Below are 13,531 nucleotides of genomic sequence, written 5' to 3'. Positions count from 1 at the left end.
GCTGTAGGCAGGTATCTGCCACGTCTACAGCTGACAAGAACCAATTTCTAAAACATGTAAGGAATTCCTGTAAATCAGCAGGAAAACAGATACCAACCCCAATATCAAGATGGGCAAGGGATGTGAACAGGAAATTTGCAGAAGAGGAAATACAAGTGAGCGAGCCCTGGAAAAGCAGCTCAGGGCTTGCAGGGAAATACAAATGAGGACAACAGTGGTTCAGAGATGCAGCGTAGATGTGTCAGTGCAAGCGGGTGGATCTGGGATGCACTGTGTCAGTGGAGATGCAACAGCGTGAATCTGCGGCACAGTACCATGGGGCAGGGGGTGCACACGGCTCTGGATTCTGTGTCTTAAGAGAAAAACAAACAAAGGGAGCTGCCTTGGACATCTTAGAGCAATTGCCTATGGATGGGGGGTGGTAAATGTATAAATCAAACAAGAGCGGGGCAGGGAATGTCTTACATATTTGCATCTGAGGTTTACGAAACCAAGCTGGAACAGGGTGTCCCGCAAAACACAGGCGTGGCCAGATGTGTGGTCTGTGGCTCTGTTAGGCCTTGCAGGCAGGTGGATGGGCCCGTGGCCTGGGTGCCTCGACCTGCCTCCCTTATCCCTGCCTATGCTGCTGGCTCAGAGGAGCCTTCAGGGCCCTGGGTTTGGGGCTGGAGGACTCCCAGCTTGGGGAGAAGTGCGGAGCTCTGGGGGCATCTATCCGTGTGGGTTGGGGGGTGGCTGGGCTTCCCCAGCAAGCCCTGCACTGGCCCCAGGAGGGGTTTGCATCCATACGCCGTGGTGAGTCTGCCCTCAGCTCTGCACTGGAGGGGCCGGGTGCCTGCTGCAGCCTCTCGGGCAGCGGAGAGACCCCGTGCTCCAGGAGCGCTTGGCATTAGAGGATTTGCTTTGGACCACAGGCAGTGGGATCTTTCCGTGACTGGGCTTGACCTTATGTGCAGGCATGATGGCATTTTGTAGGACACTCGCTGACCCCTGGCCTCAGGGTTATGTGTGTTCTACTCTGGGGAGAGGAGCTAGGTGGGTGGTAGTGTGGGTGGGGTTCCCCCACATCCCCTGTGGCCTGATCCTACAAGGGCCTTTCTGCTGTGCTGTGGTGTTTGGGGCCACTAGGGACTGCCCTGCCCACCCGTCCTGGGGTTGCCCAGCCCAGGGCACCTGGCCTCCCCACCCCCATGGTCTGAACAGGAGGCCACCTGCCCTGGCAGCTGATTTGACCTTGGGTCACGGAGACTGACAGGGAGGAGACTGGTATTTTACCCTGGGACTGGGGGCCTCTAACTATTAGGCCCCCATCATTCTGGGGCAGGTGGACTAACTTTATGGGATTTAGGCAAGACCCTGTTTCCATGATAGCCCCCTGTTCATACCTAGGGGCTCAGGGCCGGGCTCTGTCTCCTGCCAGGGCAGGAGCAGACAGAGGGCTGAGGCTAGGAGATCTGCTGGGGCTGATCAGGTGACAGCAAGTGACAGCAGGGGCCGTAGGCCCCTTGTGACAAGTGCTCACCTCCAGGGCTTGGAGGGCTTTGGCTAGCTGGCCTGAAACTACCTGGTCCAAGGGAGCAGCCTACGAACAGGTTGTATTTAGGACATTTGCTTGCAAGTCAAGAATTAGCTTCTAAAGTGGCGCTTGTGTGGTGGGGTTTAGATTACCTGTGATTCACATTTAAACTACTTTTATTTAATGGGGAATAAAAAAGCCCAAGATAGTGAATCTCTGTTTGCATATATACTTTTTTTTCCCCAAAAATGTATAAAGTTGGAATTCACTGGAGGCAGTTTGGCCTCACGGTCAGATGTCGCCTGGAATGAGTCTTTGAAAACATCGATTCCGGGGGAACTGCTGGGAAGCCACAGCTTTGGAGAGTTAGTGTGGAAGGGGGAGCTCCAGGTCTGGAAGCTGTGGGGTCCGTGGGGGGGGCTGACGACTCCACAGCCAGGAGGGGCAAGGAGGTGCTGTCTGGTGGCCACGGCATGCGCTGGCGGAAGCAGCTTGGACCAGGCCGCCCTGCTCCGGAAGACCCTGGGATTATTCCTGCCTGGTCCCCGGGATTGCTGGGAACAAAACCAGCCGGGGCCAGCCTGGCGGGGTTGGGGAATGGCCAGGTTTGCCCAGAAGTGGAAGGTGATCCTGGGCCGTCCTGTCCGCAGGGGCTCGATGGGGAGCTCTGTTGGGCCGCTCTGACCTTCCCAGGCCCCGAGGCCTCTCCAGAGAGACGTCATTTAGTTTTGCCAGTGAGCGCGGCCGCACGGGGCAGGGTGTGTACAGGCTGGGCACTGTGCCCCTGTCCTGCCCAGAGAGGGGCTGATACCCCCGCCCAGAGTGTGTGCGGCCTGGAGGCAGGAATGGGCCACTTGGGGGGGGGGGCCTCTCTGCTCTCAGCTGGACCCTCCCTGGCTTTCCAAGCCTCGATTTCCCCATCTATAAAGTGGGAGCAGTAATGGGGTCCTACAGCTGTAAAGTTGAAATGACAGAAGGTTACGATGGTTTCTCGCGGGTGAAAGGAATTTGGCACAGTCTGGGGACTCAGATCAGCGGCTAACGTTTTAAAGGGAATTGCTTTGGCAGGCAGGGAGTTTTGTCAAAAGACCCAGATGAACCTTGGTGAAGGCAGGGGACTCTCGGCCAGCCCACACCCCATGGCACAGCGTGTGCTGTTGCGTGTTTTACGTGGGCCTCCTGTGAGCCTCCGGAAGTACGAAGCCTGCTTCTCCCCGCCCTGCGCCCAACACCCCCACGCTGACCTGAACCTTGTGGTCACATTCACAGGCGTCCCCTGCCCACCCCTGTGGGGACCTCAGTCCCCCACCCCTGCTCTGGCAGGATCCACCCCCCGGGTTTGGGGGAAGGTCCGTGAAGGCTGAGGAGGGTTCTGGAAACACATTCTTAGGTGAGGATTCCTGTGCGAGCCGCAACCTGCTCTGGCTGTGGCCGGGGAAACCCGGAGCTGTCGGAGGTGGAAGGAAGTGGCATTTCTGAGAAGTCAACCGGGGACGGCTGTGCTGACCTCCCGGTGCCACGCCAGGTCTCCGGCCCTCGCTGGGCGGGCCAGGCCCTTTCTGCACACATTGGAGCATGTTTAAGGATCAAAATGTTCCGCCGAATTACTCGATTTCAGTTCTCTGGATGAGAGGCGGCGAGGGTCAGCGCATGTCTGGTGGATTTGGAGGTGCATTTGGCACTCGGTTTGACGCGCCTTTTGAACGTGTGTCTGGCTGTGAGCAGAGCTGTTGGCTCTGCCCCGCACGCTTCTGTGTGCGCTGTAGGGTTGGAGTCTGTGCTGCACTTGGAAAGCATGTTTTAACATTTTAAAGTCTAGAGTTTGCCTCTTCTGGTTGCTTTAAAAGTATTAAAATCCTCAAGTCTGCCCTTACAGGTGGGTGTGGTATTTTCCCCAATGACAAACTGCCTCATTTTAAAAAAGTACACAGATATGTAAGTTAGTTATAGGACATTAGGAAAATACAAGTCAGTATAAATCATCAAAGAAAAAAAAAGACAAGACACGTTAAAATGGCCTAACTCCCATCCCTCTGCACAACAACACAGTTGCTGTTCCACTGTGGGGTGTGGTTTTCTAGGTTGTTATTGCCTTTCCAAATTGTGCTGTCTTATCAACCACTTTTTCCACCGACAGCTTTGTGAACATCTTTTTTCTTTATCACATGTATCTACCTTACTATTTTTAGTGGCCATATGATGTTATATTATTTGGAAGTACTGTCATTTATTTAATAAATCCTCTCTTGTACATTTTGGGTTTTTTTTTTTTTTTTTGGTCTAACATAAGTAGTGCTTCAGTGAATACTATTATACATACATCTTTTCATAGTCATCCAGTTGTTTAAGTTTCTAAATGTGGAACTGATTGTCCAAAGGGTAGTCATGCCACCAGCTTTTGTTATTTTGTTATATACACAGAGAAAGGCTGTGCCATCCACCCAGCCATCTGTCTTCCCACTCACTTTCCTTCCTTCCTCTCATCCATTCAAGTGTCAGTTTATCCACCCACCTATCCATCCACCTACCCATCCATCCACCCATCCATCCATTCACCCATCCACCCACCCATCCACCTCCCCACCATCCATCCACCCACCCACCCATCCCCACCCACCATCCATCCATCCACCCACCCACCCATCCATCCATCCATCCACCCATCCATCCATCCACCTGTCCATCCATCCATCCATCCATCCATCCATCCATCCATCCATCCACCCACCCATCCATCCATCTATCCATCCATCCATTCATCCATCCATCCATCCATCCATCCATCCATCCATCCATCCACCCACCCATCCATCCATCCACCCATCCATCCATCTACCCATCTACCTGTCTACTTATCTATCCAACCACCCACCCAACCACCCATCTACCCACCCACCCACCCATCCACCCACCTATCCATCCACCTACCCATCCATCCACCCATCCATCCATTCACCCATCCACCCACCCATCCACCTCCCCACCATCCATCCACCCACCCACCCATCCCCACCCACCATCCATCCATCCATCCATCCACCCATCCATCCATCCACCTGTCCATCCATCCATCCATCCATCCATCCATCCATCCACCCACCCACCCACCCATCCATCCATCTATCCATCCATTCATCCATCCATCCATCCATCCATCCATCCATCCATCCATCCACCCATCCATCCACCCATCCATCCATCTACCCATCTACCTGTCTACTTATCTATCCAACCACCCACCCAACCACCCATCTACCCACCCACCCACCCATCCATCCACCCAGCCACCCAGCCATCCTCTCATGCTATACCAAGGACCTGCTGAGTCAGGCCTGGGTGGGCCCCAGGCAGCAGACTGCAGTGAGCCCATCGTCTTTATTCTCAGAACTCACACTCAGCTGCGGGAGGCAGAAAGTCAGGAAACCATCACCAGCAGGTGAGCAGCACAAGGACAGAGGTGCTGCAGGAGGTAGAGGCACCAGGACGGGCAGTCGCTTAGGTAGGTTTCGGCCACTCCCTGCCTCTGCTCAGGCCCAAGTAGAAGCGCATAAGTGAAGTATCAGCCCCAAAGATGGGGGTGCAGCCACTTTTATCTGCCAACCTTGGGGAGTCTGTGATGTTCTTTGTGGCCCAGTCTGTGACTGCAGAAACACAGGAACACTTGGAATGTCCTTCTGGTCAGGAATGGACAGAGGAACCGAGGTTATTCATGCAAAGGGCACCAGGCAGTGGGTAGAGCTCACCAGATCTGCATTGTCACTTAGATGCATTTTAGAAAATATGTCAAGGGGAGTAGAGTTGCACAAGCTGCCTTGATGTCAGTGATAAAGATGCCATGTAGTAGCGGCCCCCTCCCTGGACGCACACGTGTGAAGTGACACAGCACGTGTGCTCCCCGAACCCGGGAGCCTCGGCTGTCTCTGCGATGCCTTTCCAGGAGAGACATGTCCACATCTGCCCAAGCGGGGTGGGTGTGGGTATGCGGTGCCTGGGTGATTAGTTATGGCATTTTTGGAAATATTTTACCATTATACTTTGAAATTTTTTTAAAAAGAGGGAGGAATTGTAAAATCATTTCTTAAAGATCTTTCATTCTGAGAACCCTTATTTTGTGGTTTTGAAGAAATGCAGTTTAAAAACAGTGCCAGGATGGCTCCCGCAGATGCTCACCCGGGATGCCGTAGTCAGGAAACATCTCTGCCGGGTCCAGATGCCGGAGCAGGGTTTGGGGCAGCTGGGCCAAGTCCTTGCCGCCCAGGTGGGGGGGCAGGGGAAGCCCTGCAGACCTGCCCAGAGCCCCTCTGCCCACAGGACCCTCTGGGCGACGCCCTCCTCCGGAGAGAATGCAGGAAACGGGAAGCTGAGTTAGTGAACTTGGGAACCAGAACTTAGAAAAGAAGCATGTTTTAAATAGAGAGGAAACAACCGCTATTTTGAGTTTCCTATTTATATATCCCGGCCCCGGGAGGCAGGAGGGCACAGGGCTGTCTGGATCTTCGATTCTGGCCTTTGCTTCTAGGTGGCTAAGCAGACCCAGGTGTCACGCGTTCCCGCGGGCCCTCTGACCCTCACCTCGACTTTCCCAGGCAGCAGAAGTTTCCAGGAATGTCCTTTTGACATAGTCAGGGCAGGAAGGAAGCTACCCTTGGAGCATCGCAACATGATACACTCCCTACCTGGGGTTTCCAGCCCCCCTCTCGGAGCCCTCAGGGACACCTGGTCCCGAGTGGTAGTAGCTATATCTCAGGAGTGTGAATAGGGTGTCCCTGACACGGGCGTTCTGGTTGCAGGCCCAGCACAGCAAAGGGTCCTGGGACAGGTACACCTGTCTTTCCTGACCAACAGGTGCCAGCCTGGGAGTGCCGTCTCCTCTTCACGGCCCTTGGATCTGTCTGCATGGTCTGTTTCACATTTAGAAAACTGGATGGCAGAGCTGCCTGGGCGCAGAGCCTCCAAGAGTCAGCCTCCCCGGCTTCTGTGGTGGCTCCAGCCATGGAGGGGCCTGAGTTTTCTGCCTCGAGGCCAGAACCTCATCTTCTTCTAGCATCAAGAGTCCCCAGACACTCCTTGGGGGAAAAGTGTTCTCCCTGAAAGAAAAAGAGAAAAAAGTAAAACACACATCGTCTGATTGTCCTATTGTAGTAGAATTGTATTTTCTGACATGAGAAACGTTCACAATCTATTGTCACTTTTTTTTTTTTGAAGTGGAGCCCAAAACAGTGTGTAGTGTGATCCCATTTCTGTAAAACCCCAGACAGCAGACACATCTGCGCACAGAATGGAAGCGGGTCGGGAAGGTCGTGTGCCGAGGGCTGGCAGCATTTTCTCTCCCGACAGCGGGGTTATGAAGGGTTTTAATTTTCTTCTAACTTTCATGGTGTTTCTCGTTTTTCCTGGTGACTGTGAATCGATGTGAACGAGACTGTGAGTTGGTGAGCATATGGCTTGTGTTTTTACGTGTCGAGTTAAGGGAGGTGGCTTCAAAGCGCCAGTGCCTCCTGCAGTCACCAATGTGTTGTGTCTTGTCTTTCAGTGACATCTTCGACGCCATGTTCCCCGTCACGCACATCGCCGGGGAGACCGTCATCCAGCAAGGTACGCTCTGCCTTCCCCTCTGCGCCAAAGCCCGTGGGGAAAAACGGACTGTGCACTTAAGAATACATATTAGCATAAAACCGTCACTGTCAATCCTTGAGACAACTGACTAAGGAAACTCAAGAACAGTCTGCTTAACAAGCTAACTCAATATGTTTCCATCATCTTCCTGTCGTTAAAAAAAATTGGTGGGACCCGGGGTCTGTCTTGGCCACGGTCTATAAGACCGTGTTGCAGAAGTTGTTTGCAAGAAAAAAAAAAAACAAACACCGTAACTTATGTGTCTTGTACTATCACGTTACACTTTTGTTGTCCTTTTTCTTTTGTTACAGGGAACGAAGGGGATAATTTCTACGTGATTGACCAAGGAGAGGTGGATGTGAGTATCGCTCACTTTCTTTGGACAATTCCATGTCTTTCCAGGTCTGGCTGGAAGACTTGACGCTCAGTGCAGCACTAGGTCGCTACCGAGTCTACAAATTCTTCTTTCTGAGTGATGTTTCTAACGTTTTAGTCCAGAGAGGTAGCGCGTGCCATTTAAGGTATACTATGAAAACACCGAAGGCGCAGGCGCGGTGTGCCGTGAGGGCGGGGGCCGGCAGTTGCGGGCTGCAGCCGCCGTTCCTGTTTGACTTGTGCTGCGTGAATGCTCCAAGCTCGCCTCCCGCATTAGGTGCTGACACTGGTGCTTATACAACCCCAAGTCTACGACCAGGCGAGCACTCCCTTTTCTGCCCAGCGTTCTGATCCATGAGCTGAAGGCTCCCAGAACATTGGTTTCTCCCACTTGCACCTGTCTCAGGAGCGAGGGACCCACACTTTTATCCACAGGCACCTGCTGTTTCGGAAGGAGAAGCTTCCTCTCCTCGGGAGACCCCACCTGGGGCTCCGGGGCTGAAGCCCTGGGCTCTTTCTGCCTCCCCAGCCTTCAGGGTCCAGGTCCCTCGCTGGCTCCTGCCCTGCAGGCTGCTGTCCACACGGCACCAGGGACCATGGCTGTGCAGGCAGGTTGCACCCATCTCTCGCTGAAACCCTCCGTGGGTTTGTCTCTCTCTGAAATAGGCCTGAGCCTCTGGTGTGACGGGCAGGAGGGCCCCAGTGACCCTGTCGTTCCCAGATCCTGGAATCCGCCCGGCTCTTCGCTGGTGGACCCCCACCCCACCCTCGGTGTCGTCGCCCTTCGCTTCTCCTCGGTCTCTGCTTAATTGTCACCGGTTGCCCGTGGACACATCCCGCCTCCCGGCCCCTCCGTGGCCCCTGCATGCTCCCGCCGCCGCAGGCTGCATTTATCAGGCGCTTGTTCCTGCGATCATTTCTGTCTCTGTGACAGGCTGGAGGCTCCAGGCATTTTGGGGTCCGTGACGGCTCGGACGCTCGCGTGGGCTGGCCCGAGTCTCCTCTGGGTCCGGGAGGCCGACACAGGGCCCCACGCCCTTCCCCGCGCACCCGGCTGCCGTGGGGCAAGCTATTTCAGGGCCTGGCCTTGCGCTCTGCGCCCCATCCAGTCCTGGCTATTTCGGGAGGGCATTTACTCATCTCCCCGGCAGCCCTTCTTTGTCCCCTTCGCCGCCGCACTTCTGGGAACCCGAGCAGACCCACTCCGCTTCCGGAGCTGCCAGCACAGGAAATGACTCACGGCTCCCACCTCCCGCGAGGGGCACGCGCAGAACGGCCGGCCCAGGCGGAGAAAGTCCGGGTTTCTCTTGGCCACGAGCGCCCTTTCCTGAGCTGGAGCCCACAGACTCGGCCGGGCCAGGCTCTGGGCAGACCTTTGCGTGGCGGTGGGGCTGGGGGTGGAGGTGCACCTGTCTACCAAAAGCCCCAGGGGCTGCCCAGGCCACAGAGGAAGTGTGGAGGAAGGACGGCGGGCAGGCGGGGCCGTGGTTCTGACCCTGGGCTCAGCTGCCCAGCCGGCCACAGAATCATCTCCTGTTGGCTTCACTTTGGGTTTAAAAAAAACCCAGCCCAGGAAATAGAGAAGACAGAGGAGGATGCGGGCAGTGTCCCAGCCGGGCCTGTCCCCGGGCCTAGGGCTGTCCCCTGAGGTGTGGACACCCAGGTCTGGGGGGTCAGAGCTGGGAGTCTGCTCGGCCTCCAGTGGATAGGGTGGGGCTGGCCTGGGGGTGGGGGGACCTGGCCTGTCCAGGCCTAGGCTTAGCTGAGGGACAGGGATGCCTGGGGAGCCACAGGGTGGCCTGTCCCCAGGCCATGTCCACAGCCCTCACACCTATTCATGGCTCCTTTACCACTGCACACTCTTGGCCCCCAATTGATCAGGATTCTGGAAACTCCCCTCCCCCATCTCCTTCCGGGTGTTTGTTGAGTGCCAGTATTGTGCCCAGCGTTGCCCAGTCCTAAGCGTGTACTCAGGACGGCAGGATGTGGGCCTGCCCTGGGTCTGGGGCCACAGCCTGATGGGGGAGATGCTCAGGGAACAGAAAGTTGGCAGAGGCGTGTCTCAGTGGCCTCTTGTCCTCTATGTTCTTGTTCCTGCTCTGACTTCCAAACTCCTACACATCCTTCAAGACCCCACAGGGCTCAGCCTATCTGTCTGCTGCTCAGCTTTGATGAACACTGAGCTCAGCTAGTGACCGAGCACCAGACCCCCTAGACTGGGCCCCGTGGGTCTTTGCTTGGCCTTTCCTTCCCCTTCTTCTGTGTTCACAAAATGGTACAAATCTAATTCAATTCCAAAGACATCGCCCAAGTGCCAATTGTGTCATTGGAGCTTAGAGCAGAAATGGGAGCTGAGGTGGCCCCAGGGGGTTCCAAATCCGCGTGCTTTGTCCTCCTGACAGAGCAGGTGTGGGGAGGGCCAGCCCTCTGCCCAAACGTTCTTGTGGTGCCTGCAAGGCCCGACCTGGGGCCCAGGAGCTGCTCCTTCTTTACCCGTGTTGGGGGAGACAGTGGGAGGATGGTCAAAGCTCCGTGTGGACACAGAGGCCTCGGGCTTCGTCCTCTGCCTGGCGAGTTTCCTGGGCCCAGGTCCCCAGAGCTTGGGGACAGCGGGAAGAGTAAGTGAGATAATTCTCTCGGGTGCCATCTGCCATACCTAGTTGCGGGCAAGGGGCTCGCTCTGTCTGTTGTTCTCTGCCCCCTGCTCCTACTAATGCACCTATTCCCAGTAATGCACTTGCCACCTCCCAGCCACCCTGGCCAGCAGAACACCCCCCACTGCCCCGTCCCGTGTCCCCAGCACCCGAACCACTAAGAGCCTTCTCCCCAGCAGAGGAAACGCCCTCCGTCCATTCCCCTGGCCCAGCCTAATCCCAGGATGGGTGAGGATGAGAGAAACTGGCGTCGCCATGCCCTGGGCCCAGTGGGCCTGGGACTGCCCAGGGGACTGTCCCATAAGCCGCAGGAGCAGGGTGGGTGCTGTCCTGCCCACCCTGGAGCACCCTGGCTGTCCCTGCTTCTCGAGGAGCCCCTGCCCAGCAGCTCTCGCCTCTTCTCCCCGCCTCCCCTGCAGGACAGCACCCCCGGGGCAGACTGTGACCCTTGTTCATGAGCTGACTCCCCTCTCCCACAGGCCGTGAGCTCCTTCAAAGCAGGGCCCCGCAGCCCCTGGGGACTGCCAAGCCCTGGTCGCCGTGGGGGTTGGGCAGTCACCCGGCCTTCCTGCAGACTCCAGTCCCGTGCTCCAGGCACAGGGCTGTGGCTGGCTCCCCTCCAAGCCCAGGGACGTGTGCAGGCAATTTTGTGAAGGGAAAGAGTGAAGTCACCTCCGCGTAACTGGAGTTCCCCAAATATATTGTCCTGGCAGCTCCAGGCACCCCCGACGGCCCTTCCCCTGCCAGGTCGTGGGTTAAGACAAAGGCCGCCTTAAGCCCCTGGCTGGACCCCGCTCTAGAGGCGGGGTGTCTGGGCTCTGTGGGCGGATGCCTGCTTCCTGGCTACAGCCTCAATCGGCACAGATGGCCCCCAATCCCCCGACAGCTCAGGCTGCGATTTACGGGCCGTCCATGAGTGGGTGTGCCGGGCCCTCACTACCCTGCCGCGGTGGGGACGCCAGGCACCCTCATCAATCTCCTCAGATCCCCACCGGACGGGGTGGGCGGCAGGGAGTGCCCAGCGGGCCGGGCGTGGCGGGTGCAGGAGCCGCGTGGAGGGTGCTCCTGTGATGTGGGCGGGTCCCGTGTGCAGGGCAAACACTCGGGGTGGCGTGGGTACAGGCCACATTTAAAGGAATCAAAGATGCTCAGTAAGGAATCTGGAAAGAAAAAATGGCATGTTGGGTGACTGGGGTGAGTTATGGGACATATATTACAATAATTACTGTTATTGCTGTGCCAGGAGGAATCTCGGCAGCCCTGGGCAGCCCCATCAGGGCCTGAGTCTGGGAGCCCTGTGGCCGCGTTTTGTTTGCTCATTTTCTGTAACCTGCCTTCCCTGGGGCAGTGGGGTGGACGTGCCCAGGACGCGGAGGACAGCGCTCAAGGCTCCGTGATCCCGGCTTTGTTGGGGGTGGAGGGAGGAGAAGGATAGTGGCCACGGGCGTTACAGCCTCAAATGCCCACGGCCCGGCGGAGGCCGCCTCCCTCTGAGGACCCTGCCCCGGCCCTTCAGACGGGGGCCTGGGCGTGGCTTCCTGCGCACGCTCCTCCTTGCAGGGTGGACACTGCCCTCTGACCAGCGGCGCCCCAGGGTGCTGGCCAGGTGACCAGATGCCAACAGCACCGGGTTTGGTTTAAATTATGGTTTTCCAGAGAGTCTGAAAGTGCCTGCCGCAGTATGCGAGTTGCCAAGAGCTATAATCCATTTTTCTAAGTATAAAAATATCTTCCAATTTATTTTATTCATGGAACATAGCATTTCTACTTAAAAGGACACTCAGCTGTGGACTGTAGGGCTCGGAACCTAGTTCTGTCTCCAGCCCTGTTTGAGGCCCGATCTTTCCCGACTGTTCTCAGGCCTTTGTTACCTGAGGCCTCCTCCTGTGCACCCCGTGGGCCTCTCCTGTCCCTGAGCTCCTCCTGTGCACCCCAGGGGGGCCTTCTCCTGTCCCTGCTGGCTGCAGGGTTCCACCTCCCTCCGGTTTCACACAGAATGTCTGGGGGCTACAGGGGCTGGGAGGAGGTGCCGCCCTGGGCAGCTTGGGGCCCCCCCGGGAGCTGGGCCTGTGGTCAGGGCCGGCGGTGCTTTGTGTGAGTGTTTCAATGGTGGCAAACCGCACACAGCATTTATCATTCTGGCCATCACGAAGTGTGCAGTCCGGGGCATTAAGTACATTGTTGTGCGGCCATCACCACCGTCACCTCCAGGACTCTGTCCCCATGAAGCCCTAACCCCACCCCTCCCCAGCCCCTGGCACCCCCATCCTGCTTTCTGTCGCTGTGAGCTTCACTCCTCTGGGGCCTGCGGTGCCTGGAGTGATGCGGTTTGTCCTTTGTGCCTGGCTTATCTCACTGAGTATCATGTCTGCAAGGCTTATCCTCCGGGAGTGTGTCACATTTTCCTTCCTTTTTCAGGCTGAGTAATATTCCATTGTGTGCAGATACCACTGTGTTCATCTGTCGTAGACACTGGGGCACTCCTGCCTTTGGCTGCTGTGACCGTGAGCATCACTCTGTTCTCAGCGTGCTGCCTTTTAAGGTGTCATTTATCTGGTGCGGTGTGACCCGTGGTCCATAGCTGCGCCTAGGGGCCCCACACAGACAGCCCTTTTCTTTCTCTGCTGAGGTCCTGGTGGCCCGGCTGTGGGCACAGGCTGTGTTGGCGCAGCCTGCTGGGGCTGTGCCTGGGGCTGGGAGATGGCCCGGAGCCTCCCCAACCTGCCCCAGGGCCTTGGCACGTGCTGTCACTCTGCCTGCAGCTCTCTCCCCCCTCGTCTTCCTCGTCCTGCTGAAACTCCCCCAGGACAGGTTCTCTCTGAGCAGCTTCCAGCCGCCCTTTCCCCGCCGCTGCTTCCCGCTGTCTCCCTGGGCCTTCGCGGTTCACGGTGAGCGTGTGTTTGTGCTGTGTTTGCCTGTGGCCGGTCTCGCTGCCGATCAAGCGCGTTCCCCGGACAGGAATTCCTCCCAGCATGGAGCTGTGCTGCTGGGGTGCTCGGTCCTCGCTGAGGGTCAGTGGAGGAGGGGATGCAGAGAGGCTGGTGGGGCTTGGTGAGAAACCACAGTCCCTGGCGGGGCACAAATGTAGCCTCAGGGACTCTACCATTTTTCTTTTAAAAGAAGAAGAAAACACAAAAAATGAAACAAAACAAGAAGTAGCCCCTTTGCGTACCAGCTGGGGTGGGGCCCGCGCTGCGTGGAGCGGTGACAGAGGCCAGTGTCCCGAGAAGGATGGCCCTTTGTCCTCTGGGGCCAGTGTGGCCCTGGGCCGTCCGCAGGGGCTGCACAATGGCTTTCTCTGACGCCACAGGACGAGCTCTCGGAGGCAGAGGAAGGGGGTCCTTACGGAAGGGCGTCCTGAGCCGGCTCC

The 13,531-nt window shown here is 56.8% G+C and overlaps 1 protein-coding gene across 3 annotated transcripts in view; it reads left to right on the top strand.

The window, feature by feature from the left end:
- Positions 1–13,531, top strand: part of PRKAR1B (protein kinase cAMP-dependent type I regulatory subunit beta) — a 133,207-nt gene that overhangs the window by 82,880 nt on the left and 36,796 nt on the right. For all 3 annotated transcript variants that reach the window (XM_012759094.2, XM_012759093.3, XM_075995219.1), the window contains 2 exons: positions 7,050–7,111; positions 7,444–7,490. In XM_012759094.2, coding sequence (XP_012614548.1) covers positions 7,050–7,111; positions 7,444–7,490 — 109 coding nt within the window. The remainder of the gene's footprint in view (positions 1–7,049; positions 7,112–7,443; positions 7,491–13,531) is intronic.

The sequence above is a fragment of the Microcebus murinus genome, chromosome 19, assembly GCF_040939455.1.
Source record: "Microcebus murinus isolate Inina chromosome 19, M.murinus_Inina_mat1.0, whole genome shotgun sequence".
In the NCBI taxonomy this organism is placed as follows: Eukaryota; Metazoa; Chordata; class Mammalia; order Primates; family Cheirogaleidae; genus Microcebus; species Microcebus murinus.
This window is presented reverse-complemented; position numbering and strand designations above follow the sequence as displayed.